Source organism: Ochotona princeps, chromosome 16 (genome assembly GCF_030435755.1).
Source record: "Ochotona princeps isolate mOchPri1 chromosome 16, mOchPri1.hap1, whole genome shotgun sequence".
Classification (NCBI taxonomy): domain Eukaryota; kingdom Metazoa; phylum Chordata; class Mammalia; order Lagomorpha; family Ochotonidae; genus Ochotona; species Ochotona princeps.
Genome location: NC_080847.1, coordinates 10,823,457 through 10,846,832, shown reverse-complemented (window position 1 = coordinate 10,846,832; position 23,376 = coordinate 10,823,457). Strand labels below are relative to the sequence as shown.

At 40.6% G+C, this 23,376-nt stretch overlaps 1 protein-coding gene and 1 non-coding gene across 2 annotated transcripts in view; both read left to right on the top strand.

Moving 5' to 3' along the window:
* Positions 1-23,376, top strand: part of AP1G1 (adaptor related protein complex 1 subunit gamma 1) — a 72,540-nt gene that overhangs the window by 33,800 nt on the left and 15,364 nt on the right. Inside the window, exons 6-19 of the mRNA XM_004584004.3 lie at positions 596-672; positions 5,679-5,774; positions 6,505-6,585; positions 6,773-6,871; positions 9,823-9,878; positions 10,629-10,742; positions 15,050-15,190; positions 15,802-15,856; positions 17,582-17,704; positions 17,862-17,951; positions 18,878-19,005; positions 20,757-20,861; positions 22,150-22,291; positions 22,482-22,608. Coding sequence (XP_004584061.1) covers positions 596-672; positions 5,679-5,774; positions 6,505-6,585; positions 6,773-6,871; positions 9,823-9,878; positions 10,629-10,742; positions 15,050-15,190; positions 15,802-15,856; positions 17,582-17,704; positions 17,862-17,951; positions 18,878-19,005; positions 20,757-20,861; positions 22,150-22,291; positions 22,482-22,608 — 1,434 coding nt within the window. The remainder of the gene's footprint in view (positions 1-595; positions 673-5,678; positions 5,775-6,504; positions 6,586-6,772; positions 6,872-9,822; positions 9,879-10,628; positions 10,743-15,049; positions 15,191-15,801; positions 15,857-17,581; positions 17,705-17,861; positions 17,952-18,877; positions 19,006-20,756; positions 20,862-22,149; positions 22,292-22,481; positions 22,609-23,376) is intronic.
* LOC118757724 (small nucleolar RNA SNORD71) lies at positions 11,375-11,460 on the top strand. The gene has a single exon (XR_004995337.1). It is a non-coding gene; the product is annotated as a small nucleolar RNA SNORD71 (small nucleolar RNA).

The following is a 23,376-nucleotide window of genomic DNA, read 5'->3' as shown; positions in this document are numbered from 1 at the left end:
TTTGTATTAAAAGAAAAATACACACTACATTAGGTTGTCAGTCGTTTTAATGTATAGATTTATTTATTTTGTGTGAAAGGCAGAGTTACAGAGAGAGAAGAGAGGCAGAGATCTTCCATCTACTGTTCACTCCCCAGAGGCCACAATGGCCAGAGCTCGGTCCCACCAAAACCAGAAGCTTCTCTCCAATGTGTGTGGAGGAGCCAAACACTGGAGCTGCCTTTGTGGCTTTCCCAGGCCATTAGCAAGGAACTGAGCACAGGTGGAGTGGCTGGGACTGCCAGTATGTGCCTGCATGGCATCCCTGCACTTCAGGTGGAGGCTTAACTGCTATTTCACAGTGCCAGTCCTAGATTTTCCGTTTGTAAGTCATGAATTTGGTCATTTAATTGTTAAAAATATCTGATTTGACTGAGTTGACAGGCATGAAGTGATTAAGTACGTCTTTGTTATTTACTTCAGTGCTTAAGTGCTTTGGGGAATTCAGAAGTAGCAACTTTGCTTTCTGAATGGACCCTCAGCAACTCAGATCCCTGTCCTAGTAATGTGAGTGACATAGCTTCATTCTCAGTTTTTCTTTTATCTTCTCTCTCAGGTGTCCTTCACACATCTGTAGTTCTTCTTACAGAAATGTGTGAGCGCAGCCCCGACATGCTTGCTCATTTCAGAAAGGTAGGTCCCTTTCAGTTTGCCTAAACCTTTCTTGATTCAAAGATGATTTTACTGAAAAGGATATGATATTTCTCACGATTTTCTTTTGAAAGCAAGCAGTAGAGTTGAGTGAAGAATTTAAGCAACCCTGCTTTGTGGTAGGGCTGGAAAGCAGTTTAGGGAAATAAGAGCTGGCACTAGGATAGTGTTCTTCCCTTCCGTAATAAATGTCTTCTCATTGTTGGCAGACACATCAATCTTTCTCATGTTTTTCTGCTGTTTTCACATTTGAGTCAAGAAATGTGGCCTGAGGTCAAATTACAAATAGGAATGGTGTGTGTGAACGCATGCACACCTTTTTTCCTTTTTAAAATTTGTGATGAATGTTTTTTTTGAAGATGAAAATTACGAACTGAAGTGTTATTTTTTTTATTCCACTATTCACTTTAGGCCATTGACTTGTATGATGGAAGTTATTACTTTCTTAAAGTTTTCCTGTCTCTCGTTGATTTAACTTATCATTTTTTTTCAATCTGCCTTTTATTGGAAAGGCAGGTTGGTTTCCAGAGAGAAGGAGGGACAGAGAAAGATCTTCTATCCTCTGGTTCACTCCCGAATGGCTGCAATGGCTACAATGGCTGGAGCTGAGCCGATCTGGAGCCAGGAGTTTCTTTGGGTCTCCCACCTGGGTACGGGTTGTAAGACTTTAGGCCATCCTCCACTGCTTTCCTAGTCCTCCAACAGGGAGCTGGATGGGAAGTGGAGCAGCAGGGACACAAACCAGCACCGCTGTGGGCTGCTATCACTTGCAAGGTGAAGATTCGGCCATTGAACCATTGTGCTGGGCCCAGCTTTTTAAAACTTTGAAAATCATAATGAGAGGGAGAGACAGAGGTCTTCCATTAGCTTAGTCACTCCCCTCGTGATTGTATATGTTGATTATGGTTGAGCTGTTTTGGCCTGGAGTCTGAAACTCCACCTGGGTCACCTGTGTTCGTGGTAGAGGCCCAAATACTTAAGCATTCTTCTACTGCCTTCCCAGGCACAGGAGTAAGGAGCTGGATCAGGCGTGGAACCGTCTGGGCTCAGATATGGACTGCCAACTTCTGGTTCAACCACTTTGCTGCAACTCTGACCTTTCCCCTCTTTTTTCACTGTTTTTTTTTTTAAGATTTATTTCTGTTTATTGGAAAGGCAGATACACAGAGAGAACGGAGAGACAGAGAGAAACATCTTCCATTTTCGTTGATTCACTCCCCACATGGCCACAGTGGCTGGAACTGAGCTGATCTGGAGCCAACAGCCAGGTGCTTCTGACTCTCCCACACGGGTGCAGGGTCCCAAGGCTTTGGGCCATCTTCCACTGTTTTCCCAGGCCACAAGCAGGGGACTGGATGGAAAGTGGAGCAGCTAGGACACAGATCAGCATCCACAAGGGATCCCAGCACTTCCAAAGGGAGGATGAACTAATTTGAGCCAATGCACTGGGGTGTTACTAGTGTTTTAAAGTGGATATTCTATTTTTCTTTCTTTCTTTTTTTAAGATTTTTTTTTTTTTTAGTTGGAAAATCAGTTTTACAGAATGAAGGAGAGTAGAGAGACTGATCTTCCATGTGCTGGTTCATTCTCCAAGTGGCTGCAATGGATGGAGCTGAGCCAATCCTGAGCCAGGGGCCACCTCCGGGTCTCCCATATGGGTGTAGTTTCCCAAGGCTGTGGGCCGTCTTCAACTGCTTTCCCAGGCCACAAACGGAGCTGGATGGGAAACAGACACAAAGCGCACCCATACAGGATCCTCATGTGTGCAAGGCGAGGACATTAGCCACTGTGCTACCACACCGGGCCCTATTTCTATTACTTCTAGAAGATAATCGTAAGAAGAACTTGATGAAAGATTTCGAGTAGTTCTAGGCATTTAATTTTATGTATCAACTTTTGAAAATTTATTTTACTTACAAGTTTGAGTTAGAGAAAGGGATAGACAGACATATCTTCCATTCACTCACTGGTTTACTCCCCAAATGTCCACAGTGGCTGGAACTGAGCTGGTCTGGAGCCAGGAGCCAGGTGCTTCTTCCAAGTCTCTCATGTGGGTGAAGGGCCTCATGTGGGCTGTCCTTTGCTGCTTTTCCAGGCCATTAGCAGGGAGCTGGATCAGGAGAGGAAGAGACGGGACTCAGACCAATGTCTGTATGGGATGCCCAGTACCACAGGTGCAGGATTAGCTTGCTGATCCACCGCACTGGCACATTTATTTTTGTATTAGTCACTACACAAATAAGATTCACTTTGTATTTTAGATGAAATAAGACTTTTAATAGTAATTTTTTTTTTTGCCTTTCCCAAGCTAGAAGTTTATGTTGTGATTAAATTACTGTAAAATAGTATGAGACCCGTATCTGTCCCTAATGCTTGCTTTGTATGTTTTGTTCCTGTTATCTGTTTGGAATCCTGCTGTATGTTAGAATGAAAAGGTAAGAATTAACCCTCTTTTAGATGGTGCATGCTGGCCTTAGGTCCTTTAGTAGCTTTTTTGTACCCATCCACCAATGTGGCTTTTAACAATGTACTGATGCTGAAGCTGTGCTTAATCCCGTGAGTTATTTGTCCTAGCATTTTTTGGCTAACTTCTTAGTCCATTTGTTGTCTTGTCATTTAAAACTCCTGACTCTAGATTCAGCCTTGGATCTCAGTTGCAGCCTGAGTTGTGAACCTCCTTTTCTGCTTTTTCTGAGAAACTTGGAGAAGTTTCCCCTTATCTTTGATGGCCATTCCTGATCTGTTTGGAACCCTGACAGAAAGCACTCCTTTTGGGTTGATGTTTTAGAGCCCTGTGTGGGCAAGCTCATCCTCCCAAAGGCTCTGCATGAACTTCTGTGCTCCAGGTTACACTTGGAACTTTTATTTCTTCCTTCCTTGGACCTAATCTTGCTTGGAAGTTCTATAATATTAAAAGGATTTTGAAGTAGGGTAGGTGGGCACCAACTGATTTTCATGGCTGCAGCCTTTCCCTTTGCCATCTTACTTTGTTTGTCTTGTCATGTGTTTTAATAGCTTGCATTTCTGTCTGAAAAAAATTAAGCTGAGACCAAGAATTTTTATGATAAACACTTAGACGTTTATGCTTTCTGTCCACGGATAATTTTATGTAATGGGCTGGCCTTTGGACAGTGAATAAAAGAATTTCTGAATTTAGTGCCCCAAGGAATACATGACTTCTCCAAGAAGTAAAGCAGATTTGCCACAATAATTTGGGTTATTTGTAGGACCAAAAAGCAGACCATTGGCAAGTGTGTGCGGTGAGGATTCTAGTTTGTTTGGTTTGTGAAGAACTTTGGCAGTAGATTTTCTAGATTTTATCACTTCATTTAAGGCAGTTTTAACAGTGATATATTTCCTATATTGTAAGTTGCCCACAACTGACAGATTTAATGAGGATTTTGTTCAGAATATACAGATCTCTGTGCCTCAAATTTGTCTTGTACGTGGAGTTAGCCAAATTGGATTTTTGTTTGTGTGACTAATGAGTCACTTAATTCTGAGGAATTATGACCAAAGTTAGTTGAATTCATAGAGTGCCCTCAACTCTTTGGAAGAGACCTTGATGTTATAAATGTATGCCTCAGGCTTTTCAGTTTATTCTTGATCCCTTTGTGGACTTGGGAGCTGGGAATGAGAAAGCATAGTTGAATGACACTTCAGGTTGTCACATGAGGCAGCACAGTGCATTGTGAACATTGATTTCCTGGTTTTGGGTCATCACAGTTTTTGTGTTTGTTTAGCTTAATTGAGTTTTTAATTGATAACTTGAAAATTTCTATTGTGGCTAACGTTTTTGAGTAGGGTTTTAGCATCAAGAAATTGAATGAAAGAAGAGAGTACTGATACCTAAGGAGTCTGTGTACCTGGGCAGCAGTATTGGCTCCACTAGGTTTTAGGACTCTAATGGAGAAAGTAAAGGAAGGATAAGAAAGGAATTTCTGACTGTAAGGAATGTAAAATTTCCTTGGCAAACTCAAACAAAAGAGAAAACAGTCCACAAAGCAGTACATACAAATAAGTGCTAAAATTAAACTTCACCAAAAATTGTTTCACATGATTGAAGACTAGGATGAAGAAATTATTCATGACTTTGTGTCCTTTTAAAATGAAAGCTAACTCTTTTGTGTGTGTGTGTCTTTTCCACTTGGTTAGTATTACTGTTCTTCTGTTGAAGAACATAGCTTTTCTTCAGAGAAAAGCAATTTTTCTCTATTTGAGTATGCCTGATAGTTATATATATATTTATATATATATATTGTATATTTGACTGTCAGAGTTACAGAGAACAAAAGAGACAGAACTGTTTCGTTACCCAAATAGCCACATTGGCTGGGGTGAGGCCAGACAGAAGCCAGGGCCAGGAGCTTCTTCCCAGTCTCCCACCTCTGTAGGAAGGGCCCAGGCATTTCTGCCATCCTTCACTGCTTTCCCAGGCCATTAGCAGAGAGCTGGATTGGAAGTGGAGCACCCAGACTTGAGCTGGCATTCATGCGGAATGCCGGTGTCACAGGTGATGGCCTAACCTACCGCACATGCTGACCACATAAGGCTATCCTTTTAATATGATTGTCAGGTACACTTTGGTGTGATAACATTTTACATTCAAGTGTTTCTGTTGCCTAGGTATGTTAAGTTCTGCAGTAGTGCAAATGCAGTAATTTCAGTAGGTGTCTGCTTTACACAGTTCCTGTAGGCTTTCTGGTTCATTACTGTTTAGAATATCTTGGTGTATATAATTCTGAAGAAATCTGGTTTGTTTATATTCAAATAAAATGCTTACTTCTTGTGTTTTTGGTCTAAATACTTCCAGTTATATATATATCAAACATCATTTACAATTTGCTGATATATTTATATCAGACAATTTGCTTGGGCTCAGATCCTTATACCCTTCTTCTAAACCAAAAGGCTTGCCTAGTCATGAGATATTCTGTGATGTTCACTGATTTTTCTTTTGGTGCGTCTTTTTTTTTTTTTTTCTGCAGCTTGTGCCCCAGTTAGTTCGTATTCTCAAGAATCTCATTATGTCTGGATATTCACCAGAACATGATGTTTCTGGTATCAGTGACCCCTTTTTGCAGGTGAGGTTGAAAAAACGTTCTGAATAAATACAATGTGAAGTTAATGCAAAAAGAATAAACTCTTTCCTGTGTGTTAGGTCTGTTTTGGGTAGAAATGTGGCAGACAGTTGCTTAAAATAGTTAAATTAATAAATGAGTAGAGACACAGTTCTGTATTAAGAGTGAAGTTACAAGGTTTGTTTTTGAAGGTTTATTTATTTGAAAGGCCAAGTTACAGAGAGAGGGAGAGAGAATCTTTCAAATGGTGAGTTGGGCTGTTCCAAAGCTAGGAACCAGGAGTTTCTTCAGGGTCTCCTATGTAGATGCAAGGGACTGAGGACCTGGGCTGACTTCTGCTGTTTTCCCAAACATACTAACAGGTGGCTGGATTGGAAGTGAAGCAGCCAGAACTCCATATGGGATGCAAGGACTGCAGGCAGCAACTTTATATGCTGTGTTACAGTGCAGTGTGTGGTTTTCCTACTTGGGAAGCATTTACTACTTCTATATTTGAATTAACAAAGTATTGTGGCTTTCCAGGTGATATTCTTTAGCTGCAGCATGGTGAGGAGTGGGTTGCTTAATGACTTTATCAGATGTAGAAGTATGTAGATTTCTCTAGAGGTCATGTTGCAAATCCTTTGGATTTAATGTTGCCCTTTTCTGATGGAATGTAAGATTTGAGTTTTATACCAAATGGGGTTTCTTTGTGTAAGACATAATTGGTTAATATCTCTCATTTGCTCATTAGGTACGAATTTTGCGGTTATTAAGAATTTTAGGACGAAATGATGATGACTCAAGTGAAGCTATGAATGACATCTTAGCACAGGTGAGTAGATCCAGCTTGTGTTACATTAAATTGTAGTTTCACGTGGAGTAGTTTGATGATTGCTGTATGTTGCAGAAGGTTTTGTGTTTCCCTGTTAGTGGCCGTGATCGCGAACACGTCTCACTCTGGCTATTTTTGAAAGCAGTGTTTTATTATCACTTATTTACTGCTCTCTGTGTGTCTTCAGGTTGCCACCAATACAGAGACGAGTAAGAATGTAGGAAATGCCATTCTTTATGAAACCGTTTTGACCATCATGGATATCAAGTCAGAGAGTGGACTACGAGTAAGTCTTTTTGAAATCTAAGCATTCCCCCAAACATTTTATTTACCATGTTGGACTCAGTTTGTAGTAGTTTGAAACAGTATGTCATTTGGGACCTGACTTAAAGAATAATGGAAAATGTATAATGCTGAATGTTTTATATTTGAAGTATTAATTGTCTTTTGTTGAAAGATTAACGTTAATAAAGTTCAAAAAGCTTAGATATAGTTAATTATATAGATGTTGTCTAATCAAGAAAACATTTCAGAGTAAGTTTTTACCAAAACCACAATTGGAAATTTGCTCATCATTTTAAAGTGGATAGAATGTTCTGCTTTTCAAATGAAAAATCTTAAATTAAAAAAATTTATTTATTTGTAAGGTGGAATGGCAGAGACACACATAAACTTCTGTTCACTAGTTTACTCCTCAGGTCACTGCAACATACGGGGCTTGTCTAGGCTGAAGCCAGGAGCCAAGAATTCTGTTTGGGTCTCCCATGTGGGTGGAAGGGACCCAAGGAGCCGTCTCCGCTGCCTTCCTGGGGTCAGTAGCAGGAAGCTGGATTGGAAGCCTGGCAACCACCGCTTGAACTGTTGCTCCCATATGGGATGCTGGCTTTGTGTCTGCTTAACTTGTGTTATGACACAAGATGTTTGGGATAATTAATCAAATACAGGTAGTCCCAGGGTGCTTTCCTGCAACTTTTGTCTGTTGGTTTTAGTGTCCACCAGAGAGCGCTCGTCTGCAGTCACTATTAGGATGATGTGCTAGTGATAGTCTTTCCCCCTTATTTTTCTCATGCTAAAAATAATTGCAATTCTGTAAAGAAGAGTTGCCCTTCATTTTCCCCTATTCATTCATTCATTCATTCATTCATTCGTTTATATTAAAGTTGCTAGTCCATTATTGTGTAAGAAAAAATTTGCCAATTAGAGTTAGCAATATTTGTGTTTGCTTTCTTAATGTCTTTTTGTTTTGTTTTTTGTTTTGTCTTTTAGTTTTATAGTATCTAAATAACTGAGTTAACTTAAGGATTTCCCCTTCTCTACTTTTTGTGAAAAGCACTTTAGTTGGTTCACCTGAAATTATTGTGGTGCTGGTTTCATATTCATGTGGGGATACCAGTCTTTTTTTTTTTTTGTCTTTATAAACTTGGTATCCATTAAACAATGATTCCCCACTCCCCACACTTCTAGTTCCTAGCAACAGCCATTCTGAATTTGATGCCTCTTAAATATCTCTGAAATAGAACGGGGGTAGCCCTTAAAACCAAAATGTTTTTTTTTTTTTTTCTCTCTCAATATACTCAGTACCTACTTCTGACATGAGACATCTAGGGGTATTTCTGTGCACACCTAGCAATTTTCCAGAGCTCAGTCCCACAAGACTGCCCAAACTTCACATGTCAGTCCCAAGGGTAGATCTGATTGCCTTGCTTGTAAATCTAGAGTCACTGACTCTCACCTTGAATTTGATTAATTTGTTGAAGTAAATTCTTCACTTACGTTTGCTGGTTCACTGTGAAGACTGTTAAAGAGGGTACACATGAGCAGCCAAGTTGGGAGAGACACCCAGGGCAAGCACAGTGCGGAAAAAGGAGCAATTACTGTGTGCTCCTCTGGTGTGCCACATTTAGGAATCTGCATCTATCCAGAACCTTCTCTGAACCCTGTCCTTGTAGAGGCTGCGTTATCTAGGCATGATTGTTTCACGCTCGATATTAGCCAAAAGGCCGGGAAGCAGTAGGCATGATTGTTTTAAAAACATTGGTCATTGGTAATCAATGTAAGCTTCAGCATCTCTCATCCCCTAAGGGGTGGAGGCAGCTGAAAGTTCCAGCCCACTAATCATATGATTGGTTGCCTAACTACCAGTTCCCATCTTAGCGCTATCCAAGAACTCATCAAGAGTTGGCTCATTGAAACTAAAGATGTTGCTATTACGAAGAAAATATCAAAGGGTTTAAGAATATGTACAGGAGTGAGGGCCGAGTATGAAGTGGACAGGATCGGGCTGGATTGCAGCACCCATCAGTTTGCGTGGAAGACAGGGCTGGAAACAGAACTGACCCAGCAGTTGCAACGACCAGCATGTGCATAAGCTGATTGGGGCAACAGACTGTGCCAGACCCTATGCTGCAAAGCACACACAAGAATCAGGTCTGGGATCACCTCAGACAAAGTTTCTTTTGTGATCCCTCCAACTGAACTGCTCAGAACCCAACCATGAAGAGACTGTGTCAGCCAGTGGATTCTGAATAGGTTTCATCACGATTGGAATGGCGAGTTTGGCAGCAATTTCAGAACTGAACTGTCAAAACTGCTTGAGCAGGATCCTTGGAGCATGCCTCACATCGGGGACCTGGGATGGGTGGGAGGCTGGGTGGGGCTTTTCCTTTTATTTCTCCCCTGACCACAGATATAGGGGGAAAATGATGATATTAGTGTGGATACAATGGTTTTACCCACTTTCCTGTAGCCCTTGACACTTTGTACCCTAAGTAACTAAGATTATAAAAAAAATAAATAAAGTAAAAAAAAAAAAGAGAATATGTACAGGAAATAGGAGTGAAGACCAAATATGTATTTTACAGGTCCCAGTACCTCCTCCTACATTTATCATTTTGTGTCTTTCGTCTTTGTTTAGCCTAATGTATATTTGGCAGGTGAATTCAGCAAAGTGGAATCATTGAAGCACAATGCTTTTTATTTATAGGCCATATTTTCTTCCTAAGAAACTTATTAATTTTCTTTTTCTACTACATTGAAACATTAAGCAGTGGTTTTCCAGTCATTTTTGTTGATGTAGAATATGATTTTAAGAGTTTGCATATAGATATTTTATAACTTATTTTTCCTTTTGGCTTGTTATCTGTAATTATCAGAAGGTGGGAAATGATTATTTAATATCAAGAAGTGATAGAAATATTTAATTTTTCTAAATTTGCAACATACGCTATTTCTCTTTAGGTTCTAGCCATAAATATCCTGGGTCGTTTCTTACTGAACAATGACAAGAATATTAGGTATGTTGACTGAAAAATCACTGATATCTTACGTGTTAAAACTTAATATTTTCTTTTTTTTAAAAGATTTATTTATTTTTATTGAAGAGCAAACTTATAGAGCAGAGAGACAGAGAGATACATCTTACATCCACTGGTTCACTCCCCACATGTCTGCAGTGGCTGGAGTTGAGTTAATCCAAAGCCAGGAGCTCCAGGTCTCCCATGGGTGCAGGATCCCAAGGCTTTGGGCCCTCTTCCACTGCTTTCGCAGGGAGCAAGCGGGGAGCTGAATGGGAAGTGGAACAGCCGGAATATGAATTGGTGTCCATGTGGGATTCTAGTGCATGTAAAATGAGGTCTTTAACAAGGTTATTGAGCTGGGCCCTCTAAGTGAAGTTTTTATGGAGGTAATTTTGGTGCCACTATCAAAGTAGGAATATAATAGTAAAATAGTAAAATAATTGCATTTTGGGACTAATGCAGCCTTTTTTCTTTTTTTTCTCTTGTAATGGAAGATTTTGAAAGAATGGATCCATTTCTTTTAGAGATTTGAATGAGCCGGACTTTGCTAATTTTCCATACTTTAGATGATGGTATTTTTTATGCCTTAAAATATTACCTTATAAATACTGTATCTTTGAAATGTTTAAAGCTGTATGCTTTCCCTTGGTCATTAGGCAACTGTCTTTTTAAATGTTTGTAAAAAGGAAATCTAACCTAACCTAAACTTAAATTTTAACTGTTACTGTGTAACTTTGTCTCATCCAGATATGTAGCTCTGACGTCCTTGTTGAAGACTGTGCAGACAGATCACAATGCAGTCCAGAGGCACAGGAGTACAATTGTGGACTGTCTGAAGGATCTGGATGTCTCAATAAAACGGTAACAGACTTTCTCAAAGTAGCTTTTTTATTTTTACTTGAAATGTTTCTTTAAAGTTCAGTGTTCTCCTACTTGGTACTTTGTAGCAATTTTGAGAGTGAGAGTGTTGACATTTATGTATTTTAGTGAATGTGTTTACTTTTATGGTTTTAGTTATTGTATTCATAAATGAACTCTGTGTGGAGTACTTCCATTTTTAGAAGGGATTAATCAGGAGAGGTTTAGGTCAGTAAATGAGGCCCAGGAGAATAAAGTACACATTGAGGTTGTTCTTGGTCCGTTTCTTGTCACTTTTTAAAAAATGTATTTGTTTGAAAGAGAGTGAGTAAGAAAGAGGGACATCTGTCTGCTGATTCTCTCCCTGATGGCCACAGTGGCTGGACCTGGCCAGGCAGAAACTCATAGCCTGGATCTTTATTCGTATTGTCCATTTGGATGTTGGGATCCCAAATCCTTGGGCCTTCTTCAGCTACTTTCCCAGGTGCATTGCCAGGGAGCTGGATCAAAAATAAAGTAAGTGGAACTTGAACCTGTGCTCATGGGATGCCTGCGTCATAGATGCCTGCGCTGTAGTGCTGCCCCATTAGTTCTTTGAATAATGTAACAGGTGCAGATAAGGGGGCACTGTGCTTTGTGTGCTGGAGGATGAAAGTAAGGAGTGATCCATCGGCTGAGTGTCTTACCACAATGCTGAAGCTCACACTGCTGACAGCACACAGTGTTCACAGTACTCATGCCCCAGGATACTGGAGTAACCAAGTCTCTTAGAGCACTGCAGCTCAGGCTGACTGCTTAGGCAGCAAATAGCACTTTCAAAATGGTTGTTTGTCTTGCTTGGATGGAATTCCCTCCAAAAACTAAAGATCTTTATAAAACCTAGCTATAATTTGGTCTCAGTAAACTTTAGGTTGTTTATACTGAAGCAAAGAAAATTTAAAATCATTTCTTTGTATATATTCAATTAACATGTATTTGTTGAGTCTTCCCCACCTCCTACTTTTGTCCTTTTTTTTTTCTTCTTTAATGCAAACAGGCACTAGACATGAGGGCAACTTAAAGCTAGAACCTAAACTCAGTTACGCTTTTTTTTTTTTTTTAATTGAGAGAGAGAGAATGAGCAGAATGAGAAAGATAGATATCTCTTCTTCCATCTGCTGGTTCACTTTCCAAGTGGCCGCACCAATCACTGTTGCTTCAGCCTAAAGATAAGAGCCTGGTGCTCTAACTGGTCCACATTTATGCTGCTTTCCTAGATGCATTGACAGGGAGTTGGAAAGGAAACTGCAGCCCAGCAATTTAACAACTCATACCAGAGCCTTGATAATAGAATGTGAGTGTCCCAGGTAGCAGCTTAAACCGTTTTACCACGTCACAGTCATGTAACACCAACCTTTTTTTTCCCCTTTAATTAATCAGTTAATTTGAAAGGCAGGATTAGATTGAGAGAAGGAGGGAGTGAGGGAAAGAGAGAGATCTTCCATCCACTGGTTAATTCCCAGAATGACTCCAACAATCAGAGATGGGCTGGTCTGAAGCCAGGAGCCAGGAGCTTTATCAGAGTCTTCAGTGTGGCTGCAAGGGCCATCTAGGGCTGCTTTCACAGATGTATTACCAGGGAGGTAAATTGCAAGTATAGCAGCCAGGGCAACTAGCACCCGTATGGGATGCTGGTACCACAGATGGCAGCTTTACCTGCAGCACTGGTTCCAACATCAGTATTTATTCCTTTTGAGAGGTGTGTGGCTCTCAGAGCAAGCCAGTGAGAGAAATTAAGCTATACATTAGCTAATGTATTCTCTTGAAGGGATCAAATGCCTTATTCTAAATTTTGACCCATGTATGGAAAAGTCCTAGGTATAGAAATTGTTTCTGTGTAGTTTATTACTATCATTGAATTTATTTCAAAAGTATAATTGTGGCTCCTTGATAGGATATATAATAGTAAGAACCCAGATATTGAAGCCCAGCTCCCTCATTTCAACTCCTGGCCCTACCTTTAATGCACTGCACAAGTTGTCTAACCTTTCTTGTAGAATGTAGATGGAAGCGTGTCTACTTTGAATGTTGTGCAGTATTTAGTGAACTAATACGTTTGTATATATGTCAAATGCCAAAGCACTGTGTTTTTTTTTTTTTTGAAGATTTATTTATTGTTTATTGGAAAGGCAGATATACAGAGAGGAGGGAATCAGAGAGGAAGATCTTCCATCCGATGGCTCACTCCTCAAGCAGCCGCAATGGCTGGAGCTGAGCCAATCCAAAGCCAGGAGCCAGGAGCTCTTCCAGGTCTCCCACGCAGGTGCAGGGTCCCAAGGTTTTGGGCTGTCTTCGACTGCTTTCCCAGGCCACAGGCAGGGAGCTGGATGGGAAGTAGAGCTGCCGGGATCAGAACCAATGCCCATTTGTGATCCTGGTGCGTTCAAGGCAAGGACTTTAACCGCTAGGCCAACACACTGGGCCCCTGAAGCACTTTTTTTTTTTTTTAAGATTTATTTATTTTATTACAAAGTCAGATATACAGAGAGGAGGAGAGACAGAGAGGAAGATCTTCCGTCCGATAATTCACTCCCCAAGTGAACCGCAACGGGCCGGTGCGCACCGACCCGATGCTGGGAACCAGGAACCTCTTCCGGGTCTCCCACACGGGTGCAGGTTCCCAAAGCTTTGGGCCGTCCTTGACTGCTTTCCCAGGCCACAAGCAGGGAGCTGGATGGGAAGTGGAGCTGCCGGGATTAGAACCGGCGCCCATATGGGATCCCGGGGCATTCAAAGCAAGGACTTAAGCCGCTAGGCCATGCCGCCGGGCCCCCCTAAAGCACTTTTTAAAGAGTAGTAAATTATTACATCTTAGAATTGAATTTGTGATTATTGATTTCAATGTTTTTAAAACTTTTTAGAAGATTTATTTGTTTTTTGGGAAAGAGAGAGAGATTAAGATTGAGATAGAACAAAAGCTGTTGCTTTTCTTTCTAAGTGGGCTCAGTGGCTGTGGCTGAGCCCTGTTGAACTCAGGAGCCCGCAACAACGTCTGGGTCTCTTAATGGCTAATGGACCTGGGTCATCTACTGCTCCTTTCCCAGGAGCATCAGCAGGGAGCTTGGTCAGCAGTAGAGCAGTGGGTACTTGGAGCAATGCTCACGTGGGATGCAGGTGTTGCAGGAGGTAGCCTAACCTGTATCTCCAAGCTAACCCCTGCTTTAATGTTTTTGTAAAACTGCCTCTGACCTTCCTTTCTGTCTCTCTCTCTTCTTCTTCTTCCTCTTCCTCCTCCACCCCCCATCTCTTTTTGAAATTTGTTGTATTTGAAAGGCAGAGTGATAGAGGGGGATAAGCCGAAGAGGAGATCTTCCATCTGCTGTTCACTCCCCTGAAGGCCATAGTGACTCGGCCTGGGCCGAGTCAAAGTCAGGAACCTGGAGCTCTGTCTATATCTGCTACATGGATGTTGGGGCCCAACAGTTTGACTGCCCGCTGCTGCTTTCCCACACATATCTGCTGCAATCCCAGAAGCAGAGCAGCTGGATTGGAACTGGCATGCCTATAGGGGATTCCAGTGTCCCAGGTGGCAGCTTAATATAGTATGCCCACAACATTGGTCTGGAATTCAATTTCTGTTATTTGGATGCCAGTTAGAATTTGTATTGTTGAATTGGTGTTTTTGAAAATCGGGTAATATACGGTGTATGGAATTATTCACCAAATATGAAGATATGTATCGTAACCTAATTTTTTTAATGTTAAGCACTTCCATTTTTACTTGCCTTGACACATTTGGCATAGTTGTAGAATTCTTTGCCCTCATCACACATGCTCCCCCTTTTTTTCTTTTCACAGATCTTGTTTTCCCTTTCCCTTTGTTATGCTAATTTTCTTCCTTCTATTTGATGTATGTGTGTTGCACAGAAGTGGGATGTAATGAGAGTATGGTGGCTTTAACACTTTTCATGAAATAATACAGAGAATATTATTGTTGAGTAACCATTTTTTTTTGCCTCTGTGACTCTCAGTGTACTGAATTTCAGCTTTCTAAAATGAACTGTTGAATCAGAACTACAGCTTTGATCCTTAGTAGTAGTTCCTTTAGAAAGTCTTGAAGAAAAGTGTTGAATGAAGATTAAGAATTCCAAAACTAATTTTGATTTTGTAGAAGTAAATCTGCTTGGTTATCTTGCCTGCATGGATTGAGATCATAAGATTGTATAAGGGTGCTAACACATCTGTCAGTGCTCGGTGTTGAGAGAGAGCACACTGAGATCTTGGTTTCATTCCCACTATTAATATCCTAACCTTTTTCTTCTCTCTGGAAGGCGTGCAATGGAATTGAGTTTTGCCCTCGTAAATGGGAATAATATCCGAGGCATGATGAAGGAATTACTTTATTTTCTGGATTCTTGTGAGCCAGAATTTAAAGCAGACTGTGCATCTGGGATCTTTCTTGCTGCAGAAAAGTAAGATTTAATTTTCACCTTTCTTGATAGGAAATGCTTAGGACTGCTTTGAAAGTGCCATTAAAACTTAGGGAAAATGATGCAAGTTACAGCTTGCAACATTTATTTCAAGTTATCCCATTTACCAGTCAGGTCTGAGAAAGACCATTGTAGTTAGTATTTAATATATATTTTTCCCTTGTATCTATTTTGACCTCTCACTGTGATGCTGTTTATTTTTGAAGGGAGTAGAAGGATGACATCATTTCAATTGTAGTTCTGTGCAAAATGCTTGGAGAAAGCCCCTCAGGACTTTATTGGAGAAAGTCCACTTAATTGAATAAAGTCCTAATCCTAGTGTTGTCTAGTTATGTTCATTTTCTCTTGCTTCTTTTCCCTAACTATATGATTTGTATGCTGAGCTCAGCAGCTACTGTTACAGTATATAGGAAAACACTGTGATTTAACTAGGTATCATTTCATCACCCTTGAAATGCCATTGGCTGCTAAGTTTAAAGGTGAAATGTGTCCAGTACAAGGTCTAGAAAAGGCAAAGGGTATGATTTTTGAAAGTCACTGAATAAAGGAGTTGACAGGTGTCAGGTTTTCACCCTGTATCATTGTTTTCTCAGGTATGCACCTTCCAAACGGTGGCATATAGACACTATTATGCGTGTGTTGACAACCGTAAGTAGAATGTTCGGTTAGTATATCCTAGATGTTTTGATGCTGAGATGTACTGATAAATGAGGCAGACAGAAATTTTTTGTTTTCATAAAGATTTCATTCCAGGATAGAAAATACATGGGAAATATATGAGGTACTTCAGAGAGTTTAGAGATCACTGGATTTAAAAGTAATTTTATGGTCCCAATGAGTTAGCTCGGTGAGTAAATCTTTGCCTTGCATGTGCCCAGATCCCATATGAGTGCCAGTTCGTATCCTAGATCCTCCACTTCTCATTCAGCTCTCTGCTTTTGTGGCCTGGGAAAGCAGCAGAGGATGGCCCAAAGCCTTGGGACCCTGTATCCATGTGGGAGACCTGGAAGAAGCTCCTGGCTCCTACCTTTGGATCAGCTCAACTTTGGCCATTGCGGCCACTTGGGATGGAAGATCTTTATCTTCTCTGTAAATCTGCCTTTGCAATAAAAATAAAATCTGTTTTAAAAGTTAATTTTATTTGTGTGCAGAAAATGCTGAAATCCATGCGTAATTTTTTTTTTTTTTAAATAATACTCATTTCCCTCCAAAATGGACCTACTTTCCTGGGGGTGTGTGGTGCCGGGAGGTGAGCAGGAGGAGAGAGTATGTCAAGAAGGTGGCTTCTTGGGGGCAAGAACGATATCTTGATCCAAAATGTGTGGTTTTGTTTTTGTTTTTGTTTTCCTGATACATTTTGGTAGTGTAGGGATTCCCTCCTTTCCTTCCCCTACCTACCTTCCCATGTTCCCCTCTCTCCGTATTCCCCTGTATTATTGCATTTATTTAGTCCTTTAGTAATAATTATAAGATTAGCATTATTCCATATAATTTCATCATGACATCGTAGATATAAACAAAGATGATTTAGTCATATTGATAAGATGTATTTAGCTGTTTCCCCATATGGGATCCCGGTGCATTCAAGTCGAGGACTTTAGCCACTAGGCCATGCCGTCGGGCCCAAAAATAAATAAATCTTTAAAAAAAAACAAAGAACAAATGTATTTTTAGTCTACATGTATTTACAATTTCCAGTTGTCTTTGCATTACTGATTTCTAATTTAATTCCATTTGTTCTAGTATTTTTCATGGCCTACAGTATGGTCTTTGGTAGCTCAGTGTGAGTTTAAGAATATGTCATCTGCTTTGTTGGATGCGTAGTCTGTAAGTGTCAGTTAGATTCTTGTATTGCTTTTTCTTATATGAAGCATTCTGCTTTCTTTGGTCAGGAAAGAATGTATCCGTTATAATTGCTGTTTTTAGCTTCTTGCTTTTCCTTTTGCCACTTTTTCCAGATTTTATTTCTTAACAGGTATGAATTTTCCAACCACTTTTGTTTAAGATTTACTTATTTTTATTGGAAAGGCCGATTAACACAGGGAAGGAGAGGAAGATCTTCTACCCACTGGTTCACTCCCCAAGTGGCCACAATGTGTGGAGCTGAGCCAATTTGAAGTCAGGGACCAGGAGCTTCTTCTGGGTCTCCCACATAGGTTCTGGGTCCCTAGGCATTGTGTTATCTTCTGCTGCTTTCCCAGGCCACAGGCAGGGAGCCTGGATGGAAGTAGAGCAGCTGGGAAATGGACCAGTATCCATGTGTGATACCAATGCGTTGAGATGGATTAGCCAGTTGAGTCAATGCTCCTGCCCTGATTTGTTGTCAGTTCTGTGTGTCTTGGTGATAACTGCATATGTTTCCTTTTATTTTAGGCAGGAAGTTATGTTCGAGATGATGCAGTCCCCAATTTGATCCAGTTAATAACCAATAGTGTAGAGATGCATGCCTATACTGTCCAGCGCTTATATAAAGCGATTCTTGGTGATTACTCTCAAGTAAGTGTTTTGATTGCATTTTGTTTTTTTCTGCTTTATTGTCCTGGAAAGTTTCTTATTATTAAGACTGTGAATTTGCTGTTTTGATCTTTTTGATTAGACAACCAATTATTTACATAAAGATTGAAGTCTGACAAATGCTGACTTGTTTTAACAGCAACCTTTAGTACAAGTGGCTGCGTGGTGTATAGGTGAATATGGGGATCTTCTTGTGTCTGGCCAGTGTGAAGAGGAGGAACCCATTCAGGTACTGCTTTGTTAACTCTTTGTTAAGTAGAGGGAAAGAGTGTTTTTGGTTACAGGATGTTAATGTGTAACAAGAAGTTGAAGTTGATTCCTTGAAAACTATTAAAATAAATAATAATAGAATTATGTTGGAAACACTGCCCTCTTTTGGGGGAACATCCTGAGTTTTTTTAAAAACTACTCAGGTCCCTCTTTCTATTCTAGTAGATTGGGTTATTATTATTAATTTTTTTACCTTTTAGCTGATGAGCAAGAAGAAATGAGATGTGCGTGTATTTTTTTTAAGATTTATTTATTTTTATTACAAAGTCAGATATCCAGAGAGGAGGAGAGATAGAAAGAAAGATCTTCTATGTGATGATTCACTCCCCAAGTGACCGCAACGGCCGGTGCTGTGCTGATCCGGAGCCAGTAGCCAGGAACCTCTTTCTGGGTCTCCCACACGGGTGCAGGATCCGAACGCATTGGGCCGTCCTTGACTGCTTTCCCACGCCACAAGCAGGGAGCTGGATGGGAAGTGGAGCTACTGGGATTAGAACCGGTGCTCATATGGGATCCCGGTGCGTTCAAGGATTTTAGCCACTAGGCCACGCCGTTGGGCCCAGGATGTTCATGTATTTATAGTTGCTCATTAAAGGACTGACTTTAGGGAAAGCAGCAGTGCTGAAAGTCTGTTTCTTATACATCCTGTCCTCCTTGACTTGAAGCTGTAGTATGTCCCTCAGATCCCAGGGGTAATTTTCTACCCTTTTGCTCCCTGCCTGTGGTTGATACAGTGTCTTAGTTAGTCTGGCAAAGGTAATGCTAGGTTATGCTAGACAATTTTGTAAAGGTGGGATAATCTTTTTGGCAGCATCTCTGACTTGATGCCAGATTTAGTTGTTCATTATTGCCATTTGTTCTCCATTCTTATTTTTTTCTCCCTAGGTAACAGAGGATGAAGTGTTGGATATTCTAGAAAGTGTCCTAATTTCTAACATGTCCACCTCAGTGACACGCGGTTATGCCCTCACTGCCATTATGAAGCTTTCTACTCGATTCACCTGTACTGTAAAGTGAGTGTTCAGAAATAGGGTGAATAGTCTGTTTTGTAGTGTTAAAAATATTAATTTTCTTTATTTGCAAGGCAGTATTAATTTTCTTTTTTACACAGAAAAAGAGAAAGATATATAAATGCTTGTTTACTGCAAATGGCTGTAACAGCTGGAGATGGTCTAGGCCAAAGCCAGGAACTATCCACAAGGGTGGGAGAGCCCAGTACTTGAACAGTGTCTCCACTGATGACCCATGCATATTAGCAAAGTAGAGTAGCTGGGATTTGACGTGACCCTCATATGGGATACCAGTATTGCAGGTCGTGCTTTAACACACTGGCCATTACACTGGTCCCAAATTTTCTAATTAAAAAATTTTAACATGGCAAATTTCTGGAATAGGCTAAATTTCTGGCATAGAGTCTCTGGGGTTTTCTGACTAGCATGCTCCTGCCACCACCAAAGGGAAGAGGCAATGGCAGTGTTACTGAGCATGAACCATCGGAGACAGTCTAATTGAGTATATCTGTTTATTGTTATGCAAGCACGAACTTATGTAGACTAAGAAAGGGAAAGGCAAGTGCTCGCTTCTGCAGCGCATATATTAAAATTGGAACAATATGGAGAAAGGGGAAGGCAGAAGGGTGTCTCCTGACAGCCCTCCCATCCAACTGTGACACTCTAATTAGCTGGAAGGCATGTCTGTCTATCTAGACCCTCCATCAGGTAGGCAGTCACATACAACACAACATGGCTGGCAGGTATGGTTCAGATCAAGTTCAGCTGTGGTTCGCTGAAGGTCACGCACATGAAGTCTGGCTGGCAGGCAAGTAGGACTACACCGACTTCTCAGAGTTGCTTATCAAGGAAGTCCCGGCACAGCTCATCCAAGGACAGAGAACAGAGACTGCTCTCGCCTATATGACCAGTGATCAGGCCAGATAGAGGTCTTGGTGAGCCAAGACCTTTGTTAGGGCGTTCCTCTGGGGACACAATGTGCTATGAGCCTATGACCTCCCACGTAGGCCAAGCAAACAGAGATCCATGGGTCAGCTCCCAGAGAGAGTGAATCATAAAATGAATTAGCATTTATTTTTACTCCGCAGTCATCAATTCATGATTAATCCTTATTTCATCTGTGCTTTGCTCATTCTCCCAGTCTTTTATGGACTTTTTTACAACTAAAATGATTTCTAGTGTGTTTTTACTTTAAGTAGAGAAGTTAAGAGTTTTAGTTTTCACAGTAATTTGGAATGTCGGAATAGGGATAGAACCTCATGTTTTGGTGACTGCATTGTGTAGATTTTGAGTGGCTGTCACCTCTTGTGGCAGTGTTTCACTCAGTCCTGTGAAGGAGAGAGTATTAAGAGTTCCTACTTCATTTTTTTAATGTGACATCTAGTAAGAGATGGTTTTTTTACTTCAAATCTGATAAAATGATTTCAGGTCTGCATTCTGATATTGAGACCTTTTATTGACAAAAGCTTACTTTAATTAGCCAAGAAAATGAATGGCACAAATTTCCTCTTTGGCAGACTAGCATTTGTTACCTTTGTCCAGCCAACTTTAGGATATGCAGTATTTAATAGAAGTTATGTGTTAAAGTTCGTAGAAAGATGTACATTGGCTGAGTGAACAAGATTTGTTTTTGAAAAATCATGTACTAAGAAAAGAGTATTTTAAGATATTAGCTAGAAAACTATGCTTAGATATTGTCTCTGCTTGCTTATGAATTTTCTTTCTGTTCTTTTTGTTACCATTTTGTCCTGTAGCCGAATTAAGAAAGTTGTTTCTATCTATGGAAGCAGCATTGATGTGGAGCTCCAGCAGAGGGCAGTAGAATATAATGCACTTTTTAAGAAATACGACCACATGAGGTGAGCAAAAGATGCTAGTTTGTGCATACTGACTGAATTGTGGTGATAAGCTGTCGAGGAAGTTCTTTCTGATTAACTGAACCTCATCGCCCCCATCCAGTTCTGGTTGCTTGGCTGCTTCCTTTTTGTCCATGTTCAATTCTACCTAGCCTCTACAGAAATAAATTAATGGTATTTGATTCCACATCTCCCAGTTTTTCCTTTGTGGGCATGGAAAACTTGCTTCATTTCCTATTTTATTTGGTTAAGAAGTGGGAGTTACAGGTTTTCTTTTAGGAGAAACCTCATTCAAATCCTATTGCAATTCGTGTTTTGGTGTGTTTTTCTTTTGTTATGCAATGTTTTTTTTTTAATATTTATTTCATGTATTTGAAAGGCAGAGATACAGAGTGAGAAAGAAGAGACAAAGAGAGATTTGCCATTTGCTGGTTCATTCCCCAGGTGACTGCAATGGCTAGAGCCGGGCCAGGTCTAAGCTTCCTGGTCTCGCATGTGGATTCAGGGGTCAAAGCACTTGGACCATCTTTTGCTGCTGTTATGAGCCTTAGCAACTGGATGAGAAGTGGAGCAGCTGAGACTCGAACCGGTGCCCATATGGGATGCCAGCATCTCAGGCAGCGACTTTATTTTCTGTGCCGCAGTGGCCAGCCTCACTATTTTTTTTTAAACAAAGATTTATTACAATACAATACATATTAAAAGGCATTGTGGCAGAGACAGAGTGAGAAACAGAGATAAGGAGATGGATAGTATCTGAGAGATTTTCCGTTCTCCAAATGCCCATAATAATCAGAGCTGAGACAGGCTGAAGTCAGGGACCAAGAACTCTATTGGGATCTCCCCCTATGGAGACAGGGATCCAAGCAGTTAGGCAGCTGGATCAGAAGCACTGCCACCAGGACTGGAACCAGCACTCGGATTGGATTCTGGTGCTGCAAGCTGCAGATTAACATGCTGTGTCACAGTCCTGGCCCCCATGCAACATCTTCCTTGTTTGGAAACTTGAGAACTACTGACTCACCTTGCTTTTTTGCTGGCGTCTCTCCCACTGAAATACATGTTTGGCATTTAAGTGAATGGTTTGTTTATTCAAAATTTCTTGCCTATTCTTAATCTAGATAGGAATTCAGATTATGTGTGTGGGTTTTTTTTTTTTTTTTTTTTATCTTTAGTGTATATGTTGGGTGAAGAGGGGCATTGTTGAGTGTCAATATAGTTAATACTGATTTTTTTAGGGTAGGGAATCTAGGTTAAATGCCTAGAATTTGACCACTTCAGATTCTTCTAGGTCTGCCCTACTTGAAAGAATGCCTGTCATGGAAAAGGTGACCACAAATGGCCCTACTGAAATTGTGCAGACAAATGGAGAGACAGAACCTGCTCCGCTAGAGACCAAACCACCACCCTCTGGGCCTCAGCCCACCAGCCAGGTAGCCTTACACTTGCTAATTTTGGACTCTAGATCTCGTACAGATCCTTATAGCTTCTCTTTTATTTGTTTTCCTATAAAATTCTTCATGGTTGATGATTCCTTTCATTATCATTGGTATTGACAGAGCTTAGCCTCAGCTGTAGATTAGACAAATAACTCATGAGTTGAGGTGTTATTTTCTTGTTTAGGCTAATGATTTATTGGACTTACTGGGAGGAAATGACATAACACCTGTTATTCCAACTGCACCTACAAACAAACCTGCTTCTGCTGGTGGAGAACTTCTTGACCTGCTAGGAGACATCAATCTTACAGGTGAGACCAGGCTGGAGCTATTTAATGCGTGGATGGGGGAGAACTTGGGAGGGAGCCAGAGTAATAGACTTTCTAGTGCACAAATCACTTGAAGGGGAAAGAAGCTAAATGAAGAGCAAAAATAGACTGTCCATACATGGTCATTCTGATGAACTAAAGGTATGTAGAAATTCCTGAAAAAGTAATTTCAGGAGAATAAATTCATAACATTTTAAAATAAAGGACTTACTGTAAGCAGTCTCTGCTTTTAGTTAGTCTTAAAAATAAGACTTTCTCTAGGTATCTCTTCATTGTTAATTTTTTTTAAAGATTCTTTTTATTTCTTTTTCCTTTTTTGCTGGGAAGCAGATTTATGGAGAGTAAGATTTTCCATTACTGGTTCACTCTCCTGATGGCTGCAATGGCCAGAGCTGATCTGATCCAAAGCCGGGAGCCAGGAGTTTCTTTTGGGTCGCCCACATGGGTGCAGGGTCCCGAGGCTTTGGGCCATCTTCCACTGCTTTCCCAGACCACAAGGAGGGAGCTTTTTGCCCTTCCAATTTAAATAAAAGTTTTTTTTGTTTATTTGTTTATTTGTTTTTGAAAGTGAGATATACAGAGAGGAGGAGAGACCAGAGATCCATTGATTCACTGCCCAAGTGGCCACCATGACCAGAACTAAACTGATCCAAAGCCAGGAGCCAGGAGCTGCTTCTGGGTCTCCCACATGGGTACAGGGTCCTAAAGCTTTGGGCTGTCCTTGACTGCTTTCCTAGGCCACAATTAGGA